The following is a 25621-nucleotide window of genomic DNA, read 5'->3' on the forward strand; positions in this document are numbered from 1 at the left end:
GTGACCAATGGACTAGGGTAGAAGCCATCAGGAATGGTGGCACATGCCTGGAGTCCCAGTTGCTCAGGAGACTGAGGCAGAAATGTCACTGGACAGGAGTTTCAGGAGGTTTTATGAGAGGGCAATGGGACCTCAGCTCGGCCTGGGTGGGTTTCTTGATTTACATCACTGAAAATAATTTTAGGACATGTTAAAAGCAAGGCACAGAGCTGGGGATGTAGCTCAGTTGGTAGAGTGCTTGCTTAATGCACAAGGCCCTGGGTTCAATCCCCAGCACCACACACACACACACACACACACACACACACACACACACAGCAAGGCACAGGCAGTGACTTATTAAAGGACAGCAAAACAAAGGCATACACACCCAAAAGGCAGGGAGCTGATGCCCACCACCCCTCAGAGAAGGGACAAGAGGGACACACCCAGGGTTCAGCTTTCTGACTATATATAGGATTTTTCTAGGAAGAAAAGTTTAGCTTTCCAGGCAAACTTTTGTGAAAATCAAATCCCATGTCAATCATTTGATATTTGGGGGTCATACTGTCTCTTTCTGGTTAAACTGTTTAGTCATAAATCAGCTGTGGGCACATTGTAGGTCTTTGAATCTGGCGATATTTAAATTGATGATGTTTCTGTTCTCATTGATCCATCCAAGCACATGCCGGAGGGTTTGTTCATCTAACCAGAGGAAAGCATGGCTGGTCATGCTGGTAGACCCGGGTCTCCATCTAGAAAGGCTCTCTTCTGCTCTCTCCCTGAAAGCCCCCCATCTCAAGAGGACCATTTGAGGATGGAGTTGGAGGCCAGCTTGGGCACCCCAGTGAGACTCTGTCTCTTCAACGATGACAACGATCAGAACAGTCTGGAAGTCCTACTGTGCCAATTTCCAGACTCCAGACAGGAGAAACTCGCAGGTTTCACTGTCCCTTTCTTGGGATACTCGCTCTTGGGAGCCAGCTGCAGGGCAGTAAGGAAGCTTGAGAAACTGTGGAGTCCTCGTGGAGAATAACTGAGGCTCCTGGTTAAGCTTGCAGCCGACAGCCGTTACCAATTTGCCAGCCATGTGAGCGAGCCATCTTGGAAGTGGATCTATCAAGTCCCCAGTGAAGCCACCAGCTATGGCTGTAAGAACCCAGAAACCACTCCGGACACGGGAACTCACATAAGAGGGTTTATTAAGCAAACAGAGTGTCTCCCTGCAGGGTAAGAGAGAAAATGAGAGGAAAAGAGAGAGCACGCATGCAAGAGAGAGTGTGAAAAGCAAGGAGGAGAGAGAAAGAGAGTGAGTAGGAGAGAGAAAGCATGAGTAAAAAGATGGCAGGGAGCTATCCTTAAGCAGTCAAATTCTGCGGGTTAACCGGACCAATAACGGAGAAGGATACTTGCAAACTGACTGATGAACCAATAGCTAGCTAGGATGTTCACAGACTGACAAGTAGTTGGGAGGCGGGGAAATGACTGCAGCAGAAAGGGCGGGGGATCAGCTTTATATTATATTCCATTCCCCTGTTTCTGTTTTTATAAGAAGATCTTTTGTTCTCCAGTTCTCTCCCCCCTTATCTCTCCTTCCTGCCTACATGACTAGGCCTGGTTTTGCAGGTGAGATGTAAAAAACCCATTCTCCCAGGGCAGGGGCAGTCTCCAACTTCCAGACTTCCAGAGGCAGATGGCTTTCATGAACTTCATTTCCTCAATTTGACTGATCCCCTATTTCTACTCTAACTGCCTGTCCTCAATTCTGGCTTCATTTTCCCCTCTAGTTTTAGGAACTCCTTACTGCTGTAGAGAAAGGGGGACGTCGACCACTCTGGCTTCTTCAAGCTGGAAGGGGGCAGCGTGGGGCAAGCAGTTTGGAGTTCCCTTTTTAGAAATCGGGTCAATCGAGGAGTCCGTGGTAGAAGTCTGGGTAGGGAAGAGCAGGTTGTAAAGGCATCTGGGGGTGGGTGCTTCTATTAGAGAAGAACAAAAAGACATGAGTACTGAAATGAGGTTAGTACAAGATAAATGTTGCAGAATCTGGAACATGCCAATGAATATCATGAAAATGACAGAAGTCAATAATCCCTCACCAGGAGGTGGAAGAACTGAGAAGTTGTTCCCATAACAAAGCCTAACAAAGGCTGGAGAGGACAAGGCCTTTATTTGGGAACTTTAATATTGTCCAGTTTATCAGGAATGCAAACACAACATTTAGTAGAGATCTCTATATTTCTGTTACTAGCAAACATAGATTAAGCCTACCTGTGTCTGTAGGCCTTAAACTGACTAAAAACTTCTGACTCTGGCAGTTTATCTTGATAGTTATCAGGCACATTTGCCTAAGAATCTCTCTTTTGTAGCTTCCAGGATTTATTCTAGTGGGCTACATTTAACTATTGTTTCTTTTAACTGCCCAAAAATGGCTATATTTTGGTTTTAATTGTTTTGCTAGGTGTCTAAGATCAAGCTGGTCAAAGTGACCTGTTCCTGTCTGTTAAACAGTCAGCTGAGTTCCCACAGGGGTCACTCATAGAGAACTTAAGGGCAGCTTCTTAGCTCCATTAGTGTTGTCGGTTAGGCAGGGTCTCCTCGATGAGTTGGCTTCCCTTGGAAGCACTAGGGATGTCTCCCTTTTTCCATGACCCTCCTCTCCAGCAGGTGCACTGATTGGCTTTTCATCCTCTAGTGGCCTCATCAATCTCCCTGATGGGGAGGTCATGTGACCCAGAGTCCCAAAGCTCCTTAGAGAAGTCCTCTTGTTCCCTGGGTTCAGGCTGATTGAGGGCAAGACCCAAATACTGGCTTTTCTTGGCCTCTGTATTTAATCTCAATCTTTAAGTTTGATCTTAACCATCCAGCAAGCCAGTCTCACCAGTCATAAAGTAAGAGTGCTGGGCTTTAACTTCAATGTCTATGACTTTACAGTGATTTACCCCCTTTTATCTAATTGGGGTCTACATTTTCTGTCCTATAGGTGATGGCTTACTATTTCAAGTTAATTTACGGTGTCTGCTCTTGAAGCAGTACTTCTGCAAAATATTAATCAGGCAACAGAGTTTACAAGGAAAATACAAAATGGAATCACCAACAGTAAAACATTCAGTTTGTGCAATAGCTATCTTGAATTTTGGCTGAGTTATTCATTATATCCCCTGTTTGAGATCACAGTAATCTTTAAAACAAACATCAAACTTTTGAACACAACTTTAAATGAGTTAAAGTCTGACTTACTTTGGAGCCATTCTAACATGCAGCAGGGTAGGAGGGGAGGCAAAGCCTTATCTCAGGTAAGGCGTGGATCTTTACAAATCTTAAGTGTTCTAATTCTGATGTTGATCTTTACTCCTTTCTTAAATGTCATTTTAAGAAGTTTCATATATTGATTCCTGAGTCTATATGAACATTAGTTAACATAATTTAATGTTATATCTTAAACATGAATTAAAGAAAGACTGAGAGAGCTTTTAACTTTCCTTTTGTGTGGCAAAGTGGCAAAATGCTTTCATGTTTCACAATATTAACCTTTAAACAAATCAGGCTCTCACTAACTTTTAGAAATACATTTATGTTTAAAATTTTTTTTATCTCAGTGTAAAAAGTAACACATTTTACATATATCCTATTGATGACGGGTCCTATAATAGACCATTAAATAATAGAAATAAATCCCCAATAACATTTACTCTTCTTATAAGCTTAAAATTACCACTATGGATAAGTTTAATTTGGAGAATAGCAGTTTGATAAATTTTCTGCTTTATAGGTTTGTATACCTGGAAAATATGAACACATTTAATATACAAAGAATGACCATTAACCAAAATTGTATAAACCCCAATTTTTAAGACTAGTTGTTCTAAAGAAAAGAGCTTAACAGACAAATTAAGAGTAAATTTTACCAACCTATGAAAACACCAATAATGTTTAAGTATGTTACTCCATGGAATTTAAGGAGTGGAGAGTACTTGATGTTATTTAATAATTAGCATTTTAACTTTGTAAGTTAATCAGATGTCTCTAACAAACACATTTGAGTAATCCCATACATGTCAACTCTAATTCACTCATCTTATTGTAAAAAAAGCCAAGATATATATCAGACAAGTGTAGTAAACAGCATTTGCCATCTCTTTCCTGTTGAAGAAAAGTCCTAGAAAAAATTGATGTTAGACATTTTATAAACATCAACATTTTATTAGTTTGGCCACCTAGAGACTTGTGAGTTAATTTTAAAGACATTTTACTTCTATTAGTTTACCCAATTTAAATTGAACCTTTTTAAATCACATGAATTAAAAGTATTTGGATCCATTTTTTAAAATTTTAATTTTATGTGCACTTATATTTCACACAAAAGCAAAGGCCTTGTAATGTTTATCTCCATTGCAATGTAACAGATGTTCAAAAATAACTCTAGAGTTGGATAAAGAACTGATCAAAAATCATTAACCTAGGTATGTAGATCAAGATTGTGAGCTCAAAAATACAGCATTTAAGAAAAACAAGAATCATAGAAGAAAAATGATAATGGCCATTAATTATATCATGGAAGAAAGAGAAAGAGAAGGTCAGGGAGAAGAGGTGAGAGGGAGAGATAAAGTTCTGTGTTGCAGCCCAGGAGAAATTTTAAATGGACACTTTTTTTTTCTTGGGTTTGAGACTGGTCTCCCACTGGCCTTCTGGCTTCTTCCATTTACATTTCAGTGTAAGCCTTGACTGAGATCTGAAAGGAGCTAACAGGTTCTAGCACAAAGTTGATGCCTAGGGCATTTTAACCCTTTTTCCTGGTTAGTAATCAATTCAGGTTTGGACACAGAAAATTGTGAAACATTATATCCCTACTTTTGAGGAATGGGGCTGCTATATCATACTCCTTACTGGGGGGACATGCCACTGACTGTTGGGCTGCTTACTCCCTCCACACCCGCCACCTCCCATAGGGGGGACTAGAATATGTATGTGGGACCTTGTGGCAGGAGGACTAGGTGGGCTGAGTAGGGGAACAGAAGCTGAAACAGAATGGGTTTGTTAGCTGAGTCGAAGATGGAAGGAGGGATTAAGATGGGGAGAAGAAGCCAAAAGGAGGCGTTCGTGTTTGCAGGAAGAGCCAAGAAGCAAGAAAGAAGAGACTTGAAGATAAGGACCACCTTTCCATCTGCCTGCTTGCTCACAGAAGCTGTGTACCATTATGTGGCCATTTTGGATTGATTATCTAAAGGGTACTGTGTCCCTATATCATTAAGATTTGCTGACTTTAAGCCGGGGGCGGGGGGCAGTCAGGCGAAGGGTTCAAAAGTTTTCTAATCCCAGGGATGGATCTGCCAGAATGGAGGACCCAGATTCCCATGGTGGACACTGATACAGCCGAGTCTGTGCCCCTGAGTCCCAAGGCCAGAGTAGTCAGCTGGAGACGAGAAGGCAGCACATCGATGATGTCGTCACCCAAGCATCAATGTGGGCCAGGCAGAAGCCGAGAGGCTTGAGGACCTCAGGGTTTCCCAGAGCGAGTGCGAAGATGAGCCTCAACCCTGAGAGAGAATCTCCATAAAATCAGGAACCCACCCGGCAGATGAGACCGACTAAGGGGGCCATCCGTAACTATAAAAGTCGTAGCTGGGGGTACCCCCACCCCTCAGCTGCCTCGAGGGCCCTGAACACTCAACGGTTGCTTCTCAGGTCGGCAGAGGAGTGTTTAAGTCGGCCTAGGGGAACCCGCCTAGGGAACCACCAATCTGAAGTCCGGTGTTAGATGCAGAGAACTGAGCATCCGGGCGAATGGAAGGTGAGGCTGTGTCTGGGGGGCACTGGGGTGTCAGATGGGGTTCCACTTGCTTAAGAGACAGTGGAAGAGCCCACCCGAGTCACGACACCACTGTAAGAACCCAGAAACCACTCTGGACACGGGAACTCACATAAGAGGGTTTATTAAGACAACAGAGTGTCTCCCTGCAGGGTAGAGAGAAAATGAGAGGAAAAGAGAGAGAGCACGTGCAAGAGAGAGAGTGAAAAGCGAGGAGGAGAGAGAAAGCATGAATGTGAGGAGAAGCAGGGAAAGATGGCAGGGAGCTATCCTTAAGCAGTTGAATTCCGCTGGGCTAACAGGACCAGTAACGGAGAAGGACACTTGCAAGCTGACTGATGAACCAATAGCTAGCCAGGATGTTCACAGACTGACAAGAAGTTGGGAGACGGGGAAATGGCTGCAGCAGAGAGGGCGGGGGAGCAGCTTTCTATTATATTACAACGGCCAGGTGGAGCAGTTTGGGGCCTTCCTGAAGAGGCCTGCACAAGTTGCAGATTTGTGAACAAAATAATGATTGTCACAGCCTCAAGTCACTAAGTATTAGAGTAGTTTGTTTTGTAGCAATAACAACTGGAATAAATGCTTTGGCCCAGAAATAACGTGCATTGTAGCTCATCATTAGCCAGAACTCATCATGTGGGTTTGCCTAACTGTAAAGTGTTGGGAAATATATGTGAAGTGCAGAGAAATTTAGAGAGCAGTTTACGTCTCTATCATAGTGTTTAAATCAACTTTTGAGGGCTGGGGTGTGGCTCAGTGGTAGAGTGCTTGTCTAGCATGTATGAGGCTCTGAGTTCCATCCCCAGACTGAAAAAAACAAAAAACAATAAACTATCAAGCTTTGATAAGGTGATATGCAAGCAGAGATCTAAATAAAGCAGAAAGCTAGCTATGAGCTGGGCACAGTGACACATGCCTATAATCCCAGCAACCTGGAAGGCTGACGTAGGAGGATCACAAATTGGAGGCTGGCGGGGTTAACTTGGTGAGACCCTGTCTCGAAAGATTAAAAAGACTAGGGGTGCAGCTCATTGTGCAAGGCCCTGAGTTCAATCTCCAGCACTGCACACACACATATAGAAACAAGATGGCCATCACTGTTAGGATTGGGGTCTTAAATGTCCCCCAAAAGCTTGTCTGTTGAAAGTTTGGTCCCCCGTGCTTCAGTCTTCAGAGGTGCAGACTGTGGGGGATGGTTGGTTCATGACAGCTCTAACCTTATGAACCTCAAGAGTAGATTAATCTATTTATGAATTCATAGGGTTTTGGGGAAGAGTCTTTGTTATAAATAATCTTTCTCTCTCTCTGCATTCATGTTATTTATTGACGAACATATCTAGTATGCTATGAATCCAAGAGTCTGATCCATTTTTCAGATTGCACCTCTTAAAACACTCTTCATATCTGTGAAATGGACGGATTAGAACGCCCTTCTTTCTTAAGCACTTGGTGTCTTACTATAAAGAAAGTGCAGCGAATCCTGATCCAACGTATAAGGTCATCGTAACCAGTAAGCACCACCTGTTTTCCACTGAAAATGGCAAATTCTTCCTGGGGCCCTCCTCTTAGTAAACTCTGACCGGCCACCAAGTTGGTGAACCTCTGAATGCTCTGTCCCAACGTGGTGCTGCTGGGGCCTCTGGGAAGAGCACAGACACTGCAGTTGGGAGAAAAGACTCACCAAGTCCCTTTCTCTCGACCTTGTTCCTGGGCATGAAAAGACAAAAAGGGAAGTTGGGAAATCTCTCTCTCTCTCTCTCTCTCTCTCTCTCTCTCTCTCTCTCTCTCTCTCTCTCTCTCTCTCTCTCGGCTTTCTGGATGCCACTAGGTGAACAGCTTTCCTCCACCACATACTTTCTGCCATGATGTTCTGCCTCATCACAGGACCAAAGCAACTGGGTCAAGCCTCCATGAACTGAAACCTCTGAAACTGTGAGCCAAAGTAAACATTTCCTCCTTTCAAGTTGCTTATCTCAGGTATTTTGTCACAGTAACAGAACTAACTAACACAATCGCTGCCATCATCATATTGTTATTGGTTGTTCCAATTCTTCACTTCCTTTCTTTAAAATTGTGGTAAAACACACATAATATAAAATATGCCATTCGTGACATTTAGTACATTCACAATACTATACAACCATCATCTCTATCTAGTTCCAGAATATTTTCATCACTCCAAAAGGAAACCCTTAAACTGGAATCCCCCATTCCTTCTTCCCTGGTCCCTGACAACCACTGATCTGTTCTCTGACTCTATAGATTTGCCAACTCTGGATATTTCATATAAATGGAATCATATAATATGTGGACTTGTTTGTTTGAGACAGGGTCTCACCATGTTGCCCAGACTGACCTGGAATCCTGTGCTTACGTGATCTTCTGCCTCCTGAGTACCTGGGACTAGAGGTGTATACCACTGTGTCCCGCCAGGAATTTTGTATCTGCTTTGCCACCTCTTCAAGTCTCCAATTGAACTAGAAATTTCTTCTTTCTTTATTTTTTTCTTTTCTTTTTTTTTTTTTTTGAAATATGTTTAGCTGTAGATGGACACAATATCTTTATTTTTTTATGTGGTGCTGAAAATCAAACCCAGGGTCTCACACATGCTAGGCAACAGTTCTACCACTGAGCTACAACCCCAGCTCTTTTTTTCTTTTTCTTTTTTTTTTTTTTTGTACCATGGATTCAACCCAGGGGCACTTAACTATTGAGCCACTGAGTCCCATTTATTTTTTATTTTGAGAAAGGCTCTCGCTACATTGCTGAGTTTGACTTTGAACTCGCAATCCTCCTGCTTCAGCCCCACACTCCCCACCTCCCCGAGCCTCTGGGATTAAAGGTGTGCACCACTGTGCCTGGCCTCCCTGTTTCTTAGCAGACAATGTTTCTTGTTTTTCTCAACAGCGGACAATTCCTCAGGTGTCACTTCACGCACCTTCCCGCCTTCTCACCTGTGAACCGACGGCACTGCCGTGGTAATAACAAGATTTCATGGAGATCCCACTTTGTTCCAAGTGCTCTGAGCATCTCACTGTGTGCACACCTCATTTCACTCTTCCAGTCCCTTCGAGAGGCAAATACTCATATTATCTCTACGTTACAGTCAGGGAAACTCGAGTCCCAAAGTGGCTAGTCACCTTAGCAGCAAGCGGCAGAACCAGGACTCAGAGCTGGATCCACCGCTGGGCACAGTGGCGCACGCCTGTAATCCCAGCAGCTCTGGAGGATCTCGAGTTCAAAGCCAGCCTCAGCAACTTTGTGAGGCCCTAAGCAACTCAGTGAGACCCTGTCTCTGCATAAAATACAACAGGGCTGGGGAGGCTCAGTGACTGAGTGTGCCTGAGTTCAATCCACCATACTAAACAAAACAAAACGAAAACAAATCTGTTTGACCCCCGAGTTCAGCTCAAAGTCACTGCACTGTAATCCCTTGCCAATGACCACCTGTCCTCCTTCCCAGGGCCTCAGGATGGGGGAGCCCTCCTTTGCTAACTCAAGTTCAGCCCATTTGCCTATACATTTGACCACCTCTCTTCCCATCACCTCTAGAACCTCATTCATCCCTTCTCTGATACCACTGCCTTCCCTGAAAACCCCTACACACACACACACACACACACACACACACACACACACACTTTCTCTAACTATTCTGTAAAAGAGCTCCCAGCTCCTCACTTCCCTGTCCCGCCTCACTTCCCAAATCACTGCAGTCTGGCTTCTTCCCCTCCATACCCTAAGCTCACCTGATCCCCCACTGATCTTGTTGCTCGATCTCAGTCCTGTTGTCTTGCTCTGAGCCGCTGGTGCATTTGGCAGTGTGGAGAGGCCCTCCTTGGAAGTGTCTCCTTGGTTTCCGTGACCAGGGGCGCCCCACCCTTTCAGATTCTTCTCTCCCACTGCCCGTGTCTCTGGATGCTTCTTTGGTTCTTTCTTTCCTGGTCTCTTTAAATGTGGTGTGACCCTTTTAAAACATGCCCATGACGTCTCCCATTGAGTAATAAGTCTACGTCCTTCCCTTTAAGTCTGGCCCAACCTTAATAACTGCTCAAATGACAGGCTACGGTAGACCAGGCTCCATCCCATGGTGACTGCTGAGGCTCGGTCCTACGGGCAAAGCAGCCTGGCTCACAGGAGCCCTGAAACATGGTGTAAGAAGTGTTACCACCCTGAGGCCAAGGCAACCAAACTCTGGAGAAACCAAAATTGGCTCCTGCAGGAAGCCCTGAGACTATAAAGAGAGAGAGACAGAGACGCTTGGGCAGCCCCCAGACGCTCCAGCTCCTGGCTGCTCCAACCCAAGCCACAAGAGACCCTGAGGCTGAACCAGCCAGGTGAACCCTCCTCACATTCCACGGGCTGGGGAGACAGCTCAGTTGGTAAAGTGCTTGCCTTATAAGCACAGGCCCTGGGTTCAATCCCCAGCACCACAAAAAAAAAAAAAATTCTGACCCACAAAAACTGTGAAAGATGATGAGTGATGGCCTCTGGTGTGGTTTGTGAAGCTATCTTGGCTGACCAGGACAGAGCTGTCTCCATTTGCTCCGGGCACTATAATAAGTTACCATTGGTTGGGCAACTTAAGCGACAGACATTTATTTCCCAGTTCTGCTGGCCGGGAAGTCCAAGATGAAGGTGCCAGCCGAGTCACCTGCTGGCAGGTGAGGGCCTGCCTCCAGGGTGGCAGACAGCCCTCTTCTGCGGGCGGCCTCACGTGGCAGAGAGCAGAGGGAGAAGAGAGTTCTGTCTGCGTCCTCAGGGGGGCTCGAGTGACTCTCAAAGGCCCTCCTCCAAATGCCACCATATTAAGACTTCGACAGAGGAATTTTGGGAACACACAGACATTGGGCCCGCAGCAGAAGGTGCCTGGGCTCCGACCTGAGGTCTCTTCACTTGGTGCTCCTACAGCTCGGGCAGCACCCTGCGTCCCTCGAGTGCAACCTTCTCTGCACACCTGCTAGGCCAGCGAGCTGGTCTCCTCGCTGGGCTCCTGCACCATCCATTGCTCTCCATCCTGCTCTCCTGACAGTGGCCAAAGGGATCTTTTCAGAATGCAGATCAGATCACATTGCTCTCCTCTTTTCCTTCAATTTTTTTTTAGTTGTAGATGGACACAATACCTTTATTTTATTTGTTTATTTTTATGTGGTGCCGAGCCCAGTGCCTCACGAGTGCGAGGCAAGCGCTCTACCACTGAGCCACACCCCAGCCCACCTTCCCCTCTTCACAACCTTGCATGGTCCCCCAGTACCCTGAGACTGAAGTCCAAATTTTTTCCCTCCAGGGCTTGAGGTCCACTGAGTCTCACTTCTGCCTGCCTGTGCAGTTCAGCACACACACACACACACACACACACACACACACACACAGTCAAATGAGTAAGTCCTTCAGTACATATAAAGCTTTTAAACACATAATGAACATCAAATGTTGCAACTATTATTAGTCTGTGTTCAGTAAATGTTTACTGAGCTGTCTATTCCATGCCAAGCACTCTGGGAGGCTCAGGGACACTGAGGGCTCATTCATCCCTGTGCCCCAGGACACAGGGAGAGACAGATGCCTGCTGGAGACATCAAGGCAAGTTTGTGCAACGGTGCCTGATGAAGTTCAGACAAGAACAATGACCGTCCCAAGACCACACACCAGATGTGGGACTTTCCCAAGACCACACAGCACACAGTGTGAGTGCATGACAAGGCATGAAGCCATGCAGCTGTCTGGGAGATGGCAGCTGGCACACACTGCCCAGGGCAGAACCGAGGGTGGTGGGAGGGAGGGCAGGGCTCCCTGCCACACTGGCTCCTTCCCCAGGGGAAAGGGTGAGTCGCCTCTCTCCCAGCACCTCCTCCCCACCTCCAGCTCCCACATCCAAGTCAGAGGGACTGATTCTTAGCTAGGGGTGGGGGCTCAAAGAGGAAAAGAGGCCAGGCACGGTGGCACATGGCTGCGATCCCAGCAACTCCAAGGCTGAGACAAGAAGATGCAACTTAGAGACCAGTCTGGGCAACTTGGCGAGATCCTGTCTCAAAATAAAAAAATAAAAAGGGCTGGGGTGTGGCTCAGTGGTGAAATGCCCCTGGGTTCAATCCCCCGTACCAAAAATAAATTAATTAATTAACTAAAAATAAAAAGGGCTGGGAGTATAGAGTAATGGTAAAGTACTCCTGGGTTCAATTCCCAGGAGAAAAGGAGTCGGGGGCGGGGAGAAAGGAAAGGAAGGAACAGCAAACGGGATTCAGTGAGAGGCAAGGGCTTCTGAGAGATCAGGGGCTCCCCTGCCAGGGGAACGAGGTGCCCAGTGAGAGAGAAGCGGGACTCCAGGAGGAAGGGGACTCGGAGAGATGGGGGTGGTGAAGGAAGTAGGGTCAGCACGGAGGGGCAGCTTTCTCTACTCTGGAGGGGAGCTTCCTGAGAGGGGAGGAGACCCGAGAAGACACTGAGGAGATACAGACTCAGTGATGGGTCTTCAGTGGGAGGAGTGGGGAGCTGCGGATTGATCGGAGCTCCGGGGAGGAGTTTGAGGGGCCGCAGGAGGCACCCAGGCCGGGGGAGGCGGCGGGGTCTCCAGGAGGAGCCTGGGGCCTGAGAAAGAAGGGAACCCGGGAAGGGCACGCGGGTTCGGGAGCCTGGAGGAACCGCAGTCTGCAGAGCGGCCCCTGGGCGGGCGCCCCCTCCTCGGCCCGCCCCGCCCCGCCCCCGCCCCCGCCCCCAGCCCGGGACTGCGGCGCAAGCGCGAACCAAACCCGCTCAGCTCTGCTCAGCTCCAGCTCGGGTCCGCTCCGTGGAGACCGCTGGTAGATAGGTGAGCTCAGCCCCCGCTCCCCTAGCTGCCCGACCCCTACCCGGCGGTCTCCCGGGTTCCGGAGAACCTCACCCTCCACCGCATCCTCAGTCTTAGCCGTGCCCGGTGGGGGCAGGACCGATATCTGCGCCCGAGTCTTGGGCTTCGGGAGGTGGGGGTCCCAGGGAAGTCTCGGTGGCAGAGACAACAACAGGAGCCCCATCACGCCTCCACACCTCAGGGTCGACAGGCTGGGCGGGAGCTCCGACGGACAAGATCCCCCCACACCTTCCTCCAAAAACCCCTCCCGACTCCATTCTGCCTCAGTTTCCCTCTAAGGGAAAGGACGCAGTTGATTTCACCCAGGGAAGGGTGGTCGAGGTCGGACGAGCGGTGCTGTGGGGGCCTGATTTCCCCAGCACCCCTCCAAGAGGGCACCCCTTCTATCCGCCAGGGCAGCGTGGGGCGCTGGAGTGGGCGGGTCTGGGGATCTGGGTAGGAGAACTGAACAAGGCCATGCAGATGCGACGGATTCCATCCATCTCAGGCCCGCAGACTGGTCACCTTCGTGTAGGTTTCCCTCCCCTCGCCTCCTCCACCGCAGTCTGCCCCCTGCCCACCCTCGGACAACGCAGCCCCCTCCTCTTCCCGCTCTGTTCCCACCAAGTACCTCTCCACTGCCGGCTGGGGACACCTCCCTAACTGTTCCCATGGCAACCCCGGAGGATCCTCAGCATCCATTCCCTCCCCGCCCTCCCTCTCCAGCTAGACCTCCTCCTTTCCACCCTAAAATGGGAGGGGGAGGGACCAGGCCGAGGGGGAGGCACCGTCAAGGTCACCTTCCTTCACTAGTACCTACAGGACTGAGCGATTGTATACATTTGGGGGGCGGGGAAAGCGGTGAATTAAAGGGAGGAGCAGACCCGGGCCCGCATTCCTAGAGTCCCCTCCGCGACCCTCACCGAGGTTCTTTGATTAAAGTCGATGCTCCGAGGCCCTGACTGCCTCCGGGGCCCCCATTCATTCTGCCTGCTCGGCCTTGCTAGCGCCTGGCGGGGGCGGTCACGGTGCCGGCCACGCCCTCCACCCAGCCCGCAGCGCCAGCCCGGGGTCGGATCCCGCTCTCCATCCAGACGTCTCGCCCTTCCCTTCCTCTGTCGCTCTTTCGTTTTTGATCTCTGCCATTTCCCATTCTCTGTTACTTTAATTTTTTTCCCTTTTTTTTTTTTCTCTTTCTTCCCCTGAATTGTAACTGAGGAAGGTTGACAGCCGCGATCTATGGACAGGCAATCTTGGCAGCAATCCCTCGCACTGTGTGGCTCCGCGGGGTCTCCAGGAAGCGCCCCAGTGTGTGTGTCTGCGTGTGTCCCTAAAGTGTGTGTCTCTCTGTGTGCGTTTGTGTGGTGCGTCTCTGTGCCTGTCTGGGTCTCTGTGTGGTGCTTCTTTGTGGTTTGTGCGTGTGTATTTCTTTGTGCTGTGTGTATATGAAAGTGCTGGTGAGTCTCTACCAGGGATTTGAGGGTCGCATCTGATGGGAAGCAAGGGGGCCCTAGATTTGTCTAGCCCATCAGAACAAGCACACTGTTTTGTTTTGCTTGAAGCTGCTCAGAGGACCATGATGGGGGAGGGAGGGCGGAAGCCCAGTCTCACCCGCACCGCAGGCCTTGGTTTTAGCCCTACCTCTGAGTGCATGCACAGACAGCTTCCAGGGCTGGGACTCGGGTCGGTGCTAGAGCACTCCCCTGGCAGGCGGGACGCCCTGGCTCCAGTTCCCCGCACCACCAACAAGCCATAGGTACCTTCCACTGAGGCCTTGTTCACTTCTGCGAAAAGAGGGTTCTTAAACAGGTTTCTCTGGAAATCCAGCAGCCCTTAATAAAGAGCCCCTAATCTTTAGGGCCCCTGAGTTTCACTTCCTGTGAAGCCAAAATTCCTTGAAAGCTGGAGGCTGTGTAGAGGCTGTCCTGGGGAGGAATCTTGTAGCTTGGAGACTCTGGCCCCATTGGACAAGTGTTGGCCATGATAATTACCTCTCCCAGGGGCCCAGGAGTGGGGTGAGAGTTTGAGGAGGGAGAGATGAGGATCTCTCACTCCAGACACAGAGCCCCAGAAGTTCAGGATGGAATAATAACAAAGAAATTATACTAATAATCTTAACAGCTATTATTTTTCAGCACCAGACACAATAACTAAGTGAAACGGGTATCCTTGTTAGCCCTATTTCACAAATGAAGAAACCAAGGCTCAGAGAGGTTAAAGCACTTGCCTTATGTCACACAGTGAGGAAGTGCTTGTCTGGGGTTCCAGTCCAACTAGTCAGGCTCCAGAGCCCATGCAAATGGATTGACACCTGCAATTGCCAGGCACCAGGCTAGGCACTTCGGTCATTGGTTCATTCACAGATATTTAGGGAAACACAAGCTAGGATTCCAGAAGGCCAGGCCATGCCAAGAGGTGAGGTGTCAAGAGTGGGAGGAGAGCTGGGCACAGTGGTGCGTGCCTGTAATCCCAGCTACTCAGGAGGCTGAGGCAGGAGGATCCCAAGTTCAAGGCCAGCCTGGGCAACCTAGCTTGGCTCAGTATAAAAAATAAAAAGGGCTGGGAATGTAGCTCAGTGGTGAAGAGCCCCTGGGTTCCATCCCCAGTACCAAAAAAAAAAAAAAAAAAAAGTGGGAGAAGCGGGAGGGATATGAAGGTCAGAGGATAGGAGAGTCACCGTGGGCAGCTCCTGCTGACCCTCTCTCTGTCAGCTGCCCCTTGCCTGCCCCACAGGGACCCATGATGCTGAGCTGCGGTCATCCCTGCGCCTGTGGCCATGGCACCAGCGTGGAGGAAAACAAGTGGTATGGGGTCCACTCCTATCTGCACCTCTTCTATGAGGACTGTGCGGGTACTGCTCTCAGCGATGACCCCGAAGGGCCACCAGTCCTGTGCCCCCGCCGACCCTGGCCCTCACTGTGCTGGAAGGTAAGGCAACAGGAGCCCCTCCTGTGATTCCTGTGGCTTCGTGGAGGAGATGGGATTGGAGTTGAGGCTCAGAGAGTAGAAATCAAAGGAATGGTGTGGTAGTGAGGCGTCTCCCACGTTCAGGCAACGGAAAACCCAGCTGATAGCCAGGGGCAGTGCCCATCCTGTAATTCCAGCAATTCTGGAGGCTGAGGCAGGAGGATCAAAAGTTCAGTTCCAGGCCAGCCTGGGCAACTTAGCAGTACCCCGTCAAAAAAGAAAAAAGAAAAGGACCGGGGATGTAGCTCAGTGACAGAGCACCCCCGAGTCAATCCCCGTTACTGGGGAGGGACCTCGAATATGTTTAAACAAGAAAGGTTGCTCATTGCTCTTTTCTAGAAGAGGTCAGAGGTTGGGGGCCTTTGGACAAAGTTTGATCCAGAGTTCAAACCTTCACATGGAGCATTTGCATATTTCCTCTTAGTGTTTGGGCTCCTGTGGTGTCCTTGCTCTTACACCCATTAGCTTTTCACTCTCCCCACACATCCCCCAATTACTACTGTGCCAACCCTCAGACCTTTCAGGGAAGTCAGAGTCTCCTCCGTATTTCCTTCAGAAAAGAAACAATGAAGAACATCCAGAAATTAAAAATGCAGCTGGGCAAGGTGGTGCAGGCCTGTGATCCCAGTAGCTCCCTGGCTGAGGCAGGAGGATCGAAACTTCAAGGACATGGTGGCTGTGATGGTGGCTCAGTGGTACAGTGCCTCTTAGCACGTGTGAGGCACTGGGTTCGATTCTCAGCACCACATAAAAATAAATAAATAAAGGTATTGTGTCCACCTGCAACTAAAGCAAAATATTTTTTAAAACCAAGAAATAAAAGTTCAAGGCCAGCCTCAGCAACTTAGCAAGGTCCTAAGCAACTAAGAGAGACCCTGTCTCTAAATAAAATATAAAAAGGGCTGGGGATGTGGCTTAGTGGTTAAGCCCCCCTGGGTTTAATCCCCAGTACAAAAAAAAAAAAAAATTACTACCAGGTGTAGTGATGCACACCTGTAATTCCAGACACTCTGGAGGCTGAGGCAGGAGGATCTTAAGTTTGAGGCCAGCGTGGGCAACTTAATGAGATTCTGTCTCAAAAAGCAAAAAGGCTAGGGATGTCACTCAGTGGTTGAACCCTCTTGGGTTCAATTCCAGTGTGGAAAAAAAAATTATCATTTATATTAGCATGGGCTGGGGGTGGGGAGAAATAGAAACATAGGTGTAAATCTAACCAAATATGTACCATATGAGGAGACCTTGATGAAAAATATCAAAGAACTGGCCAGGCACGGTGATGCCTGGTGTGTCATTCGAGAGACTCTGGAGGCTGAGGCAGGAAGATCACAAATGCGAGGCCAGCCTCTGCAATTTAGTGAGACCCTGTCTCAAAAGAAAAAAGGGCTGGAGATTTAATTTAGCAAAGTGCCCCTGGGGTTAATTCCCTTCCCACCCAGTGTCTCTCTATCTCTCACATACACACACAAACACACACACACACACACACACACACACACAACATGGAAGAGCTAATAAATGTCCTGGTGGTTTTCCCTGAGTGGGGGAGGTTTGAGATGAGATCTGAGGGTGTACAGGCGTAACCAACAGAGCGACAGGCAGAAAGGACAGGGGATAGAATGGGACCTTCATAATGATGGAGGGGACGCGGGTCGGTCAGAGAAAACCCCCACTTAGGTGGGAGCTGAAAAGACAATTGATCTGAGGCCTCAAGATTCCAAAGGAAACAGGGCCGTTTATGCTCCGTCAGTCGGAGCCCAGCAGGTACGTTCTGTGGTTCCACCTCTGGAGGCTGGACCAAGGGGTCACTGTGAAGCCCAGGTGGGACCCACCTCCCGGTCTGTCTGCCTCTCTCCAGATCAGCCTGTCCTCAGGGACCCTGCTGCTGCTGCTGGGTGTGGCAGCCCTGACCACTGGCTACGCCGTGCCCCCCAAGCTGGAGAGCATCAGCGATGGTAAGTTCCCGTCGCTGGATCGGCGGGCAGCAGACTACAACCAGGCCCTGGGCACCTGCCGCCTGGCAGGCACCGCACTCTGTGTGGCCGCCGGGATCCTGCTGGCCATCTGCCTCTTCTGGGCCATGACGGGTTGGCTGAGCCAGGACACCAAGGCAGAGCCCTTGGACGCTGAAGCTGACCACCACGTGGAAGTCTTCAGGGATGACCCAGAGCGGCAGCTGTCGCCCATCTTCCGTGAGGCCAGTGGCCAGTCGTGGTTCTCGGCGCCCACCAGCCCCTTCGGGCAATCCTCTGTGCAGACCGTCCAGCCCCAGCGGGACTCTTGAGCTGCCGGCTGGCAGCTCAGGGAGGAGCAGGCCCTTCCGCCTCCACAGGCCCCCAGCTTCTCTCAGCAGGGCCCCTTCTATCCTGTAGCATCTGGAGCTCAAATCCCCACGCTCCTTCCCAGGAGTGGGGTTCCACCTCATCCAAGATGCCACCCTTCCTCAAGACCCCCCAAACTTCCCACCTACTCCTCCTTCCCAAGACCCTGCAGGGACAGAAAGCATTACCCTCAACCTGTGCCCACCCTTCTCTCCCCATGACCTTGGGCAAGCCCCCTATCCTTTCAGACCGTCTACACTTGCCTCTGGACTCCGAGGGGTCCAGACCCGATTCTAGAGTTCGTGACATTCGTCTTCTCCCAGGATGTCAGCGCTGCCCTCCCTAGGCTAAGACGGGGGACAGGGAGGGCCGTGCTCATGGCCGGGATGCTTCCGAGGGCACCAGGTTGCTGGCTAGGACGCGCCCTGGCGGTGGAGGTGAACACACTGACCTCTCACACCTGCGTCTCGGCATCAGAGCCCCACAGCGCACCCCATCCCCGGCAGTTATCACCCCACTTCACAGAAGCAGAGGCCGAGGAAGGCAGAGGGGTGATCTGCCAAGGTCCCAGAGCAAGGCGGTCTGCAGCCGGCACGCAGAACCAGCACCTTCAGACTCCTGGGCCAGCTGTGGTTCTGCAGCTGGAGCGTCTCACCTTCCTGGTTCCCAGGGCACTCCTGGGGTGGGGGACAGGTTTGGCCCAGAGAGATTAGCCAGAGGCCTGATGGTTCTAGATGGCTCCAGAATTACTATGGACATGGATTTAAATGCCCCTCAAAGTCCATCCCCCAGACCCCAGTGCCCTCTGACCCTTGCCCTGACCTTGACCTTGATAGCACAGCCCCTCCCTCCTACAGGTTCCCCAGCCAGAGGCGTCATCTCCTTTCTCTGCCACTAGGGGGAGCGCTGAGACCGCTGGAGGACGCGCTCAAGGCGCCCTCCCCTCCCCTCCCCCTCAGTTTCCGCGGTCCGGAAGGCTTTGCAGGAGGGTCCCCAGGCCTCAGACCCGCCCTGCACCCCTTCCATCTCACCTTCCCTTTTAATAAATAGCTGGGATGGACCCCGACTTCGCTTTTCTCTGGGATCTCTGGTTCGTGGGGGAGGAGGAAAGAAGCAGACTGTTAGGCGCACCTACTGGGTGCGGGGCACGTAAAGCCACTATTTCTCGTTTGCTTTCAGGGTAACCTTGGAGAAAGGGATCGTTTTCTTCATTTTACAGGAATAATAACCACTGGTCAGAGAGATGAAATTGCCCCTCCGAGGCCTCCCCAGGGAAGACTTAAATGCATGCCTGGAGTCCCAGCGACTTCGGAGGTTGAGGCTGGAGGACGGCAAGTTCACCGCCAGCTTCAGCGACTTAGGGCGGGGGTGTAGCTCAGTGCTAGAGAGCCTCCGGGTTCAATCCCCAGTACACCCCGCCCCCCAGAAAGCTAGCCTGATTGGTCCGTCCCTGGAGAGTAGAACTCCAACCCTGAGGAGGAGGGAGATCTGTCCTCCCCCAGGGGGCTGCGGGGGAGGGGGAGCTGGAGCCAAAGGTGGCTTCTTCTCCAGGGCCATAAGAACCGCTGACCGGCACGCACTGACCAGGGCCGGGCCCTGTTCTCAGTGCTTTCCAGGATGAAGTCCCTTAACCCTGACAACGACTGGTGACGTTATTCCCAAACGTGGCTCGTAAATTCCAGGCCTGTATTCCCAACCCCATTCACCTGGAGGCTGAATTTCAAATCACCCCATGCCGCCTGCTTGTCAGAGTCGCAGCTCCAGCCTCAGGTGGCTCCACCCAAACCCTGGAGCATCCTTGAAGCCTTGGTTTCCCCACACCCTGAACCAACTCAACCTTGGACATCAATCCTGTGCCCACGCCGGCCGCCTCCTCAGCTCAGCCACCGTCCCCTCCCACACAGATGGCTGCACCAGATTCTGGATCCCACCTTGTGCACACACACCCCCTCCCCAAGTGTCGTTGCTACAGAGCAGCCAGACACATCTGGTTAGGACAAAAATTAGGTCAGGTTCCCCGCTTGGCTCCACCTAACCCAGGGTAAAACCTGAAACCCACCCTCGACCTTCCCCCTGGCCGCTGCACCCTCCATGCCACCACCCCCAGCCACCGAGCCCCTTCCTCTCCAACGTCAGCCCAGCAGGGCCCTCTGTCTGCTGGCATGTCCTCCCAGTTAGCCATGGTCAAGTCCTGGCCTCCCTCAAGACTCTGCTCAAAGGTCACCTTCTCAGTGAGCAGCCTATTTGACAGTGTGGTCATGTCCCCATTTCCCTATTCTCTGTGCACCCTGGGTGCTGGCTTTTGCTTTTTCACAGTATTTATCATTTCAGTATACTGCAAATGTCACCCGTGTGACCTGTCATTCTTCATTACCTGTCCCCCTACCACACAGAAGCTCTGAAGAACAAGGGGCTTGCGTGCTTCACCTACTGACATATCCAAAAGCCTCAAATGCTCAGTAGATGCTCAATTTGGGGGACAGTACTGGGGATTGAACCCAGGGCACTTTACCATTGAGTTACATCCCCAGCCCTTTTTATTTCTTATTTTGAGACAGGGTCTTGCTAAGTTGCCCAGTCTGGCCTTGAACTTGTGATTCTCCTGCCTCAGCCTCGGGAGAAACTGAAATTACAGGCATGCCCCACTGTGCCCAGCTGCAGGACAATTTTGTTTAATAAATCAGTCCTAGTTTTATAGGTGAGGATGTTAAAGCTCAGAGACATTGTGCAATTTGCTCAAGGATGCACAGCTCATAAGTGGCAGACCTGGGATTCAGAGTCCACAGCTGGGGTCACACTACACTATCCCTTGGTTTGAAGTTCCAAAAGCATATCCAGATATTTATTGTCAGGTGGAACAGTGTCAACCGGCTTCTTGTTGCTGTCGTTGTTGTTTGGTTGGTTGTTTGGTTTTGTTTTTTGGTACTGAAGAGAAAGATGTGGGGACATTGTTTGCATATGCACAAGATCTCTTTTGATCTTTTTATTTATTTATTTAGGTGCTGGGAATTGAACCCAAGGCCTCGTGCATGCTAGGTAAATGCTCTACCACTGAGCTACACCCCCAGCCTCTCACCCATTTTTCTTTCTTTCTTTCTGTTTTTCTTTCTTTTTTTTTTTTCCATACTGGGGGCACTCGACCACTGAGCCACATCCCCAGCTCTATTTTGTATTTTATTTAGAGACAGGGTCTCACTGAGTTGCTTAGGGCCTCACTAAGTTGCTCAGGCTGGCTTTGAACTCTCAATTCTCCTGCTTCGGCCTCCTGAGCTGCTGGGATTATGGGCATGGCCATACACTCAGCCCATTTTTCATTTTGAAACTTTTGTGAATGTATTATTTAAAAAAAAATTAACTTTGAATCTTTAAATAACACAATTGATTAAATACATTTACTATATGAGGGAGAAGAAACAAATCTTCCTCATAAAAGTATTCCAATTAATAAATGTAGAGAAATTGGGTATTTCTCTAATAAACTTATAGAAATTGGGAAATCATCATTAGAAAACCACAGTAATAATTATTGCAGGCAAAATTTCCACCATGGGATGACAAAATAAATGACTGATACTTTAGGGTGAAATGATATATTTGCATAGCTTCAATGTATTGAATTCCCAGTACAAAAAATAACAATAGTAAAAATTTTTTTGTTGGTTTTTTTTTTTTTTTTTTGGGATACTGAGAATTGAACCCAGAAGTGTTTTAAAAGAGAGCCACAGCCCCGAGCCTATTTTATTTTTTATTTCGAGACAGGGTCTTGCTAAATTGCTTTGGGCCTCCCTAAATTCCTAAGACTGGCTTCAAACTTGCAATCCTCCTGCCTCGGTCTCCCGAGCCACCGGGATTATAGGCAAGTGCCACTACCCCCAACTAACAATAGTAAAAATTTTAAATGCAATTGCTCTGCTCATGGTGGAGTAGCAGAGGAATCAAGTGTACCCCCAACAAATCTGAAAAAAACAAAGACTGAACCAAAAAAAAAAAAAAAAAAAGAATGAGATGAACCTCACAATCACCCAAACTGACTTCCTTGAGACAGTTCCCAGAATGTGGCGTAATTTCAACACCCTCTGTCAGTACTCTGTGGAACAAATGGACAGAAAATCATGAGGGATGTGGAAGATTCCAGCGATGCTATGGACCACTCTGACTTAAGTGACATCTGTAAGAGAGATCCACTCAACAACAGCAGAATACACAAGGCCTTGGGTCCTGGTGGTCTGGAGACCAGGGGAACCCACACAGAGCCCACGGCTGTCTCGGGGCGCCCTCTGGTGTCCTCTGAAGTGGTTGCAGCTTGGCGGTCTGGAAGCTTAACCGGCCTGCGAGAAGCTGTTCCCGGGCCTGGCCTGGCGGGCCTTATTCCCTCCCGTCTCTGGGGCGGGGAAACCTGGGAGAGGGAGAGTCAGCCAGTGGGGTTCACCTTCTGCTCCTCTTCTCCTTTATCCGAGAGCTGAAGCCCCCCATCGCCTGGAGGCTGCCCTCTCTCCTGCATGCCCTCCCCATCCCTCCTGATCCAGAGCTAACCTGGTACCTCGCCCCCAACTGCACCAAGGAAGGGGTGAGCTGGGGCCTCTGCCTGGCCCCTGGCAGGGCGGCCGCTGAGATGCCCGGGGGTGAGAGAGAAACAAAGAGACATTCAGAGAGATGCGGAAGGTGTCCGTGGGGGGTGGAGAGGGAGGAGACCAGCTGGCAGAGGCCGCAGACTCAGCAGCTCTGGGGCCCCAGAATCTGCCTCCCAAGGCTTATTCCCAGGGTGCCACCAGGGTTCCAGGCACTGTGTGAGCCTGGGAAATTTCTCAACCTCTCTGAGCCTCTGTTTGGATTTTCATTTTGTTGTTTTCACTGTAAAATAAGGTAACAAGGATACCAATCTGTTTGTGTGTGTGTGTGTGTGTGTGTCTGTCTGTCTGTCTGTCTGTCTCTCTCTCTTTCTCTCTGGTCCTGGGGATTGAACCCTGAGATACTACCACTGAGTTGCATCCCCAGCTTTTTTTCTTTGTATTTCTTTCTTTATTTTTGTTTATTTATTTATTTATTTATTTATTTTTGAGACAAAGTCTGGCTAAGTCCTCCAGGCGGGCCTCAAAAATGAGGTGATCCAGCCTCAGCCTCCCAGGCTCTTGAGATCGTCTGAAGACCGAGTGGGCTTAACATCGCGTCAGGCACATAGAGTGTCCCTAAATGCTACCAGAGAAGAAAGCCAAGGTTCAGAACAAGCAGACAACACAGGTGACGACCGTAGCTGGCTCAGGCAGCCCCTGCCCTCCAGGACTCAAGGTCCGGTGGACAGGACAGTCCTGCCAGCGACATGGAAGCAGCAGGGTGAGCGCTGTCCCAGGAGAGCCGTGTAATGCCACGTCACCGGGCGGACGGGAGACTCGGAGAGCAGCTGTGGGGCTGGTGTCTGTGCTCCCGCTTCCTGAGGATCGGCGTGTTCAGTCCCCGTAATTCCCATTACCTTCAGTTCACAGAAAAAGTCGCCGAGCACAGAGTGCTTTTGTGTGCGGTCCAAACTGCGCGGCTGGCAGGGTTGGATTTGAACCCACTAATCCGGCCCGCAATGCCCCGTGCTCCCGGCAGAGGCAGAGTGACCGGGCAGTCTGCCAACCAGGCCACCTCGAGGGGGCGGGGGTCAGGCTCACAAGCCCTCACACAGGTCCGCGCACGCGCGTGTCTGCGCCAATGAACTCCCCAGAGGCTCCTCTGGAAGAGCACCCAGGAACAGCCGCGCGCGGCCGGACCCAACAGGCGGCCTCCTGTGGCTTCACAGGTGCACGCCTTCCTGCGCCCATGCACAGTCCCACAGCCAGTGACCTGCTGGCACCTGCGCACCAGCAGGCATACAGATGTTATGGCGGAGTAGGTCGCACCCACACACTCACTGTGGAAGTGCACTTCCTCGGCTATTGATTTTTGAGCAGCCACATTGATGGAGCACTTATTATATAAGGCTCAGAGAGGTTAGGTGGTTTGCCCAAGTTACACAGCTAGTTAGGTGGCTGAGATTCAAACCCTGGTCCAAGAGCTAGGTGTGGTGGTACCCACCTGTAGTCCCAGCTCCTTGGGAGCCTGAGACAGGAAGATGGCTTGGGCCCAGGAGTTTGAGGCCAGCCTGGATAACGTAGCGTGACCCAGTCTCCGAAACAAACCAAGCACAGTGGCAAGCCTGTAATCCCAGTAACTTAGGAGTCTGAGGCAGGAGGATCACAAGTTCAAGGCCAGCCTCAGCAACTTAGCAAGCTCCTGATTCAAATAATAAAAGTCTGGACACAGTGGCACACTCCTGTCATCCCAGCAGCTTGGGATCAAGCTGAGGCAGGAGGATCATGAGTTCAAAGCCAGTCTCACCAACTTAGCAACTCAGTGAGACCCAGTCTCTAATAAAATATTTTAAAAAGGGCTGCGGATATGGCTCAGTGGTAAATAAGTAAATAAATAGAAAGAACCAAGGACTAGGGATGTGGCTCAGTGGTAAAGCACCTCTGGGTTCAATCCCCAGTACCAAAAAAAAAAAAAAAAAAAAAAAAAAAAAAAAAAAAATCAAAAAACTGCAGGCATGGTAGTACACACCTGTTATCTCAGTAACTCAGAAGGCTGGGCAGGAGGATTTCAAGTTTGAGGCCAACCTGGGCAACTTATTGAGACTCTGTCTCAAAAAATAAAAGGGCTGAGGAGGTAGCTCAGTGGCAAAGTGTCCCCTGGGTTCATCCCTATTACCAAATAAAACGAAGCAAACAAACCATGGTCATATATATATATATATATATATATATATATATATATATATATATATATATATTTTTTTTTTTTTTTTTTTTTTTTTTTTGGTACCTGGGATTGAATCCAGGGGCGTTTAACCACTGAGTCACCTCCTCAGCACCCTCCCTCCTTTTGAGACAGGGTCTCACTAAGTTGCTAAGTTGCTGAGGCTGGCCTCGATCTTTTGATCCTCCTACCTTAGCCTCCCAAGTCCATGGGACTTCACGTGTGTACCACCAGGCCCGGCTGGTCCTATAATATTAACAGGGGTGTGTGCCTCCACTACTGTGGAGGTATATCCCTGAGCTAGATGTGCCATGGCTAGATTCCCATACTGACATTCCCTGTGGCCTTGACATGTCATGTCCATGTCCAGGTCACATGCTCATATGAGTCTATTGACAGGTGAGCAGCACAGATGACCCTGGCCTTGCTCCAAGTCTCAGCCTGGGTTGATGTCAGCAGGACTATGAGTTTCCTGTCCCAGCTTACTAAAGCCAACCTCTGGGCACCAGGCCATCAGGGACCGGGTGAGGGAAGAACTCGCAGGATTTCATAAGCATCCGGCCTGGGACACGAGGTCCAGAAGGAGGGAGAAAAACAAGATGTCCTCTGGGTTGTGCACCTGGGCAGGGTCCACGGACCAGGTTTAAATGGGGAAGAGGTCCCAGGACTTGGCATCTAATCTGTGCACTTGGCAGGTGCAGCCCTATGAGCCGAGGAGAGACTGGGAGGAAGGGGCGGCGGGATGGCAGCTTTGCTTGCTCCAGGAGGCCCTGAGAGAGAGAGAGAGCAGGAAGGAGGGAATAGAGAGGTGTGCCCCTTTTTTGCTAGAGATGGAATTCATGACACTGTGCCCACCAGGCAAGTGCTGTCACTGAGCTACACCCCAACTCAGGAATGAATGAATAAATGAATGCTCGAATGAGGGAGGAGTGGATTTATTTTTTTGCG

At 49.9% G+C, this 25621-nt stretch overlaps 1 protein-coding gene across 1 annotated transcript; it reads left to right on the top strand.

The window, feature by feature from the left end:
- The first annotated feature begins 12321 nt into the window (after positions 1-12321).
- Nrsn2 (neurensin 2) lies at positions 12322-18937 on the top strand. The gene is made up of 3 exons (XM_047541315.1): positions 12322-12596; positions 15348-15542; positions 17437-18937. Exons 2-3 carry the CDS (start codon positions 15354-15356, stop codon positions 17860-17862), a joined length of 615 nt encoding a protein of 204 aa, XP_047397271.1. The 5' UTR covers positions 12322-12596; positions 15348-15353; the 3' UTR covers positions 17863-18937.
- Positions 18938-25621: the final 6684 nt, after the last annotated feature.

The sequence above is a fragment of the Sciurus carolinensis genome, chromosome 2 (genome assembly GCF_902686445.1).
Source record: "Sciurus carolinensis chromosome 2, mSciCar1.2, whole genome shotgun sequence".
NCBI lineage: Eukaryota > Metazoa > Chordata > Mammalia > Rodentia > Sciuridae > Sciurus > Sciurus carolinensis.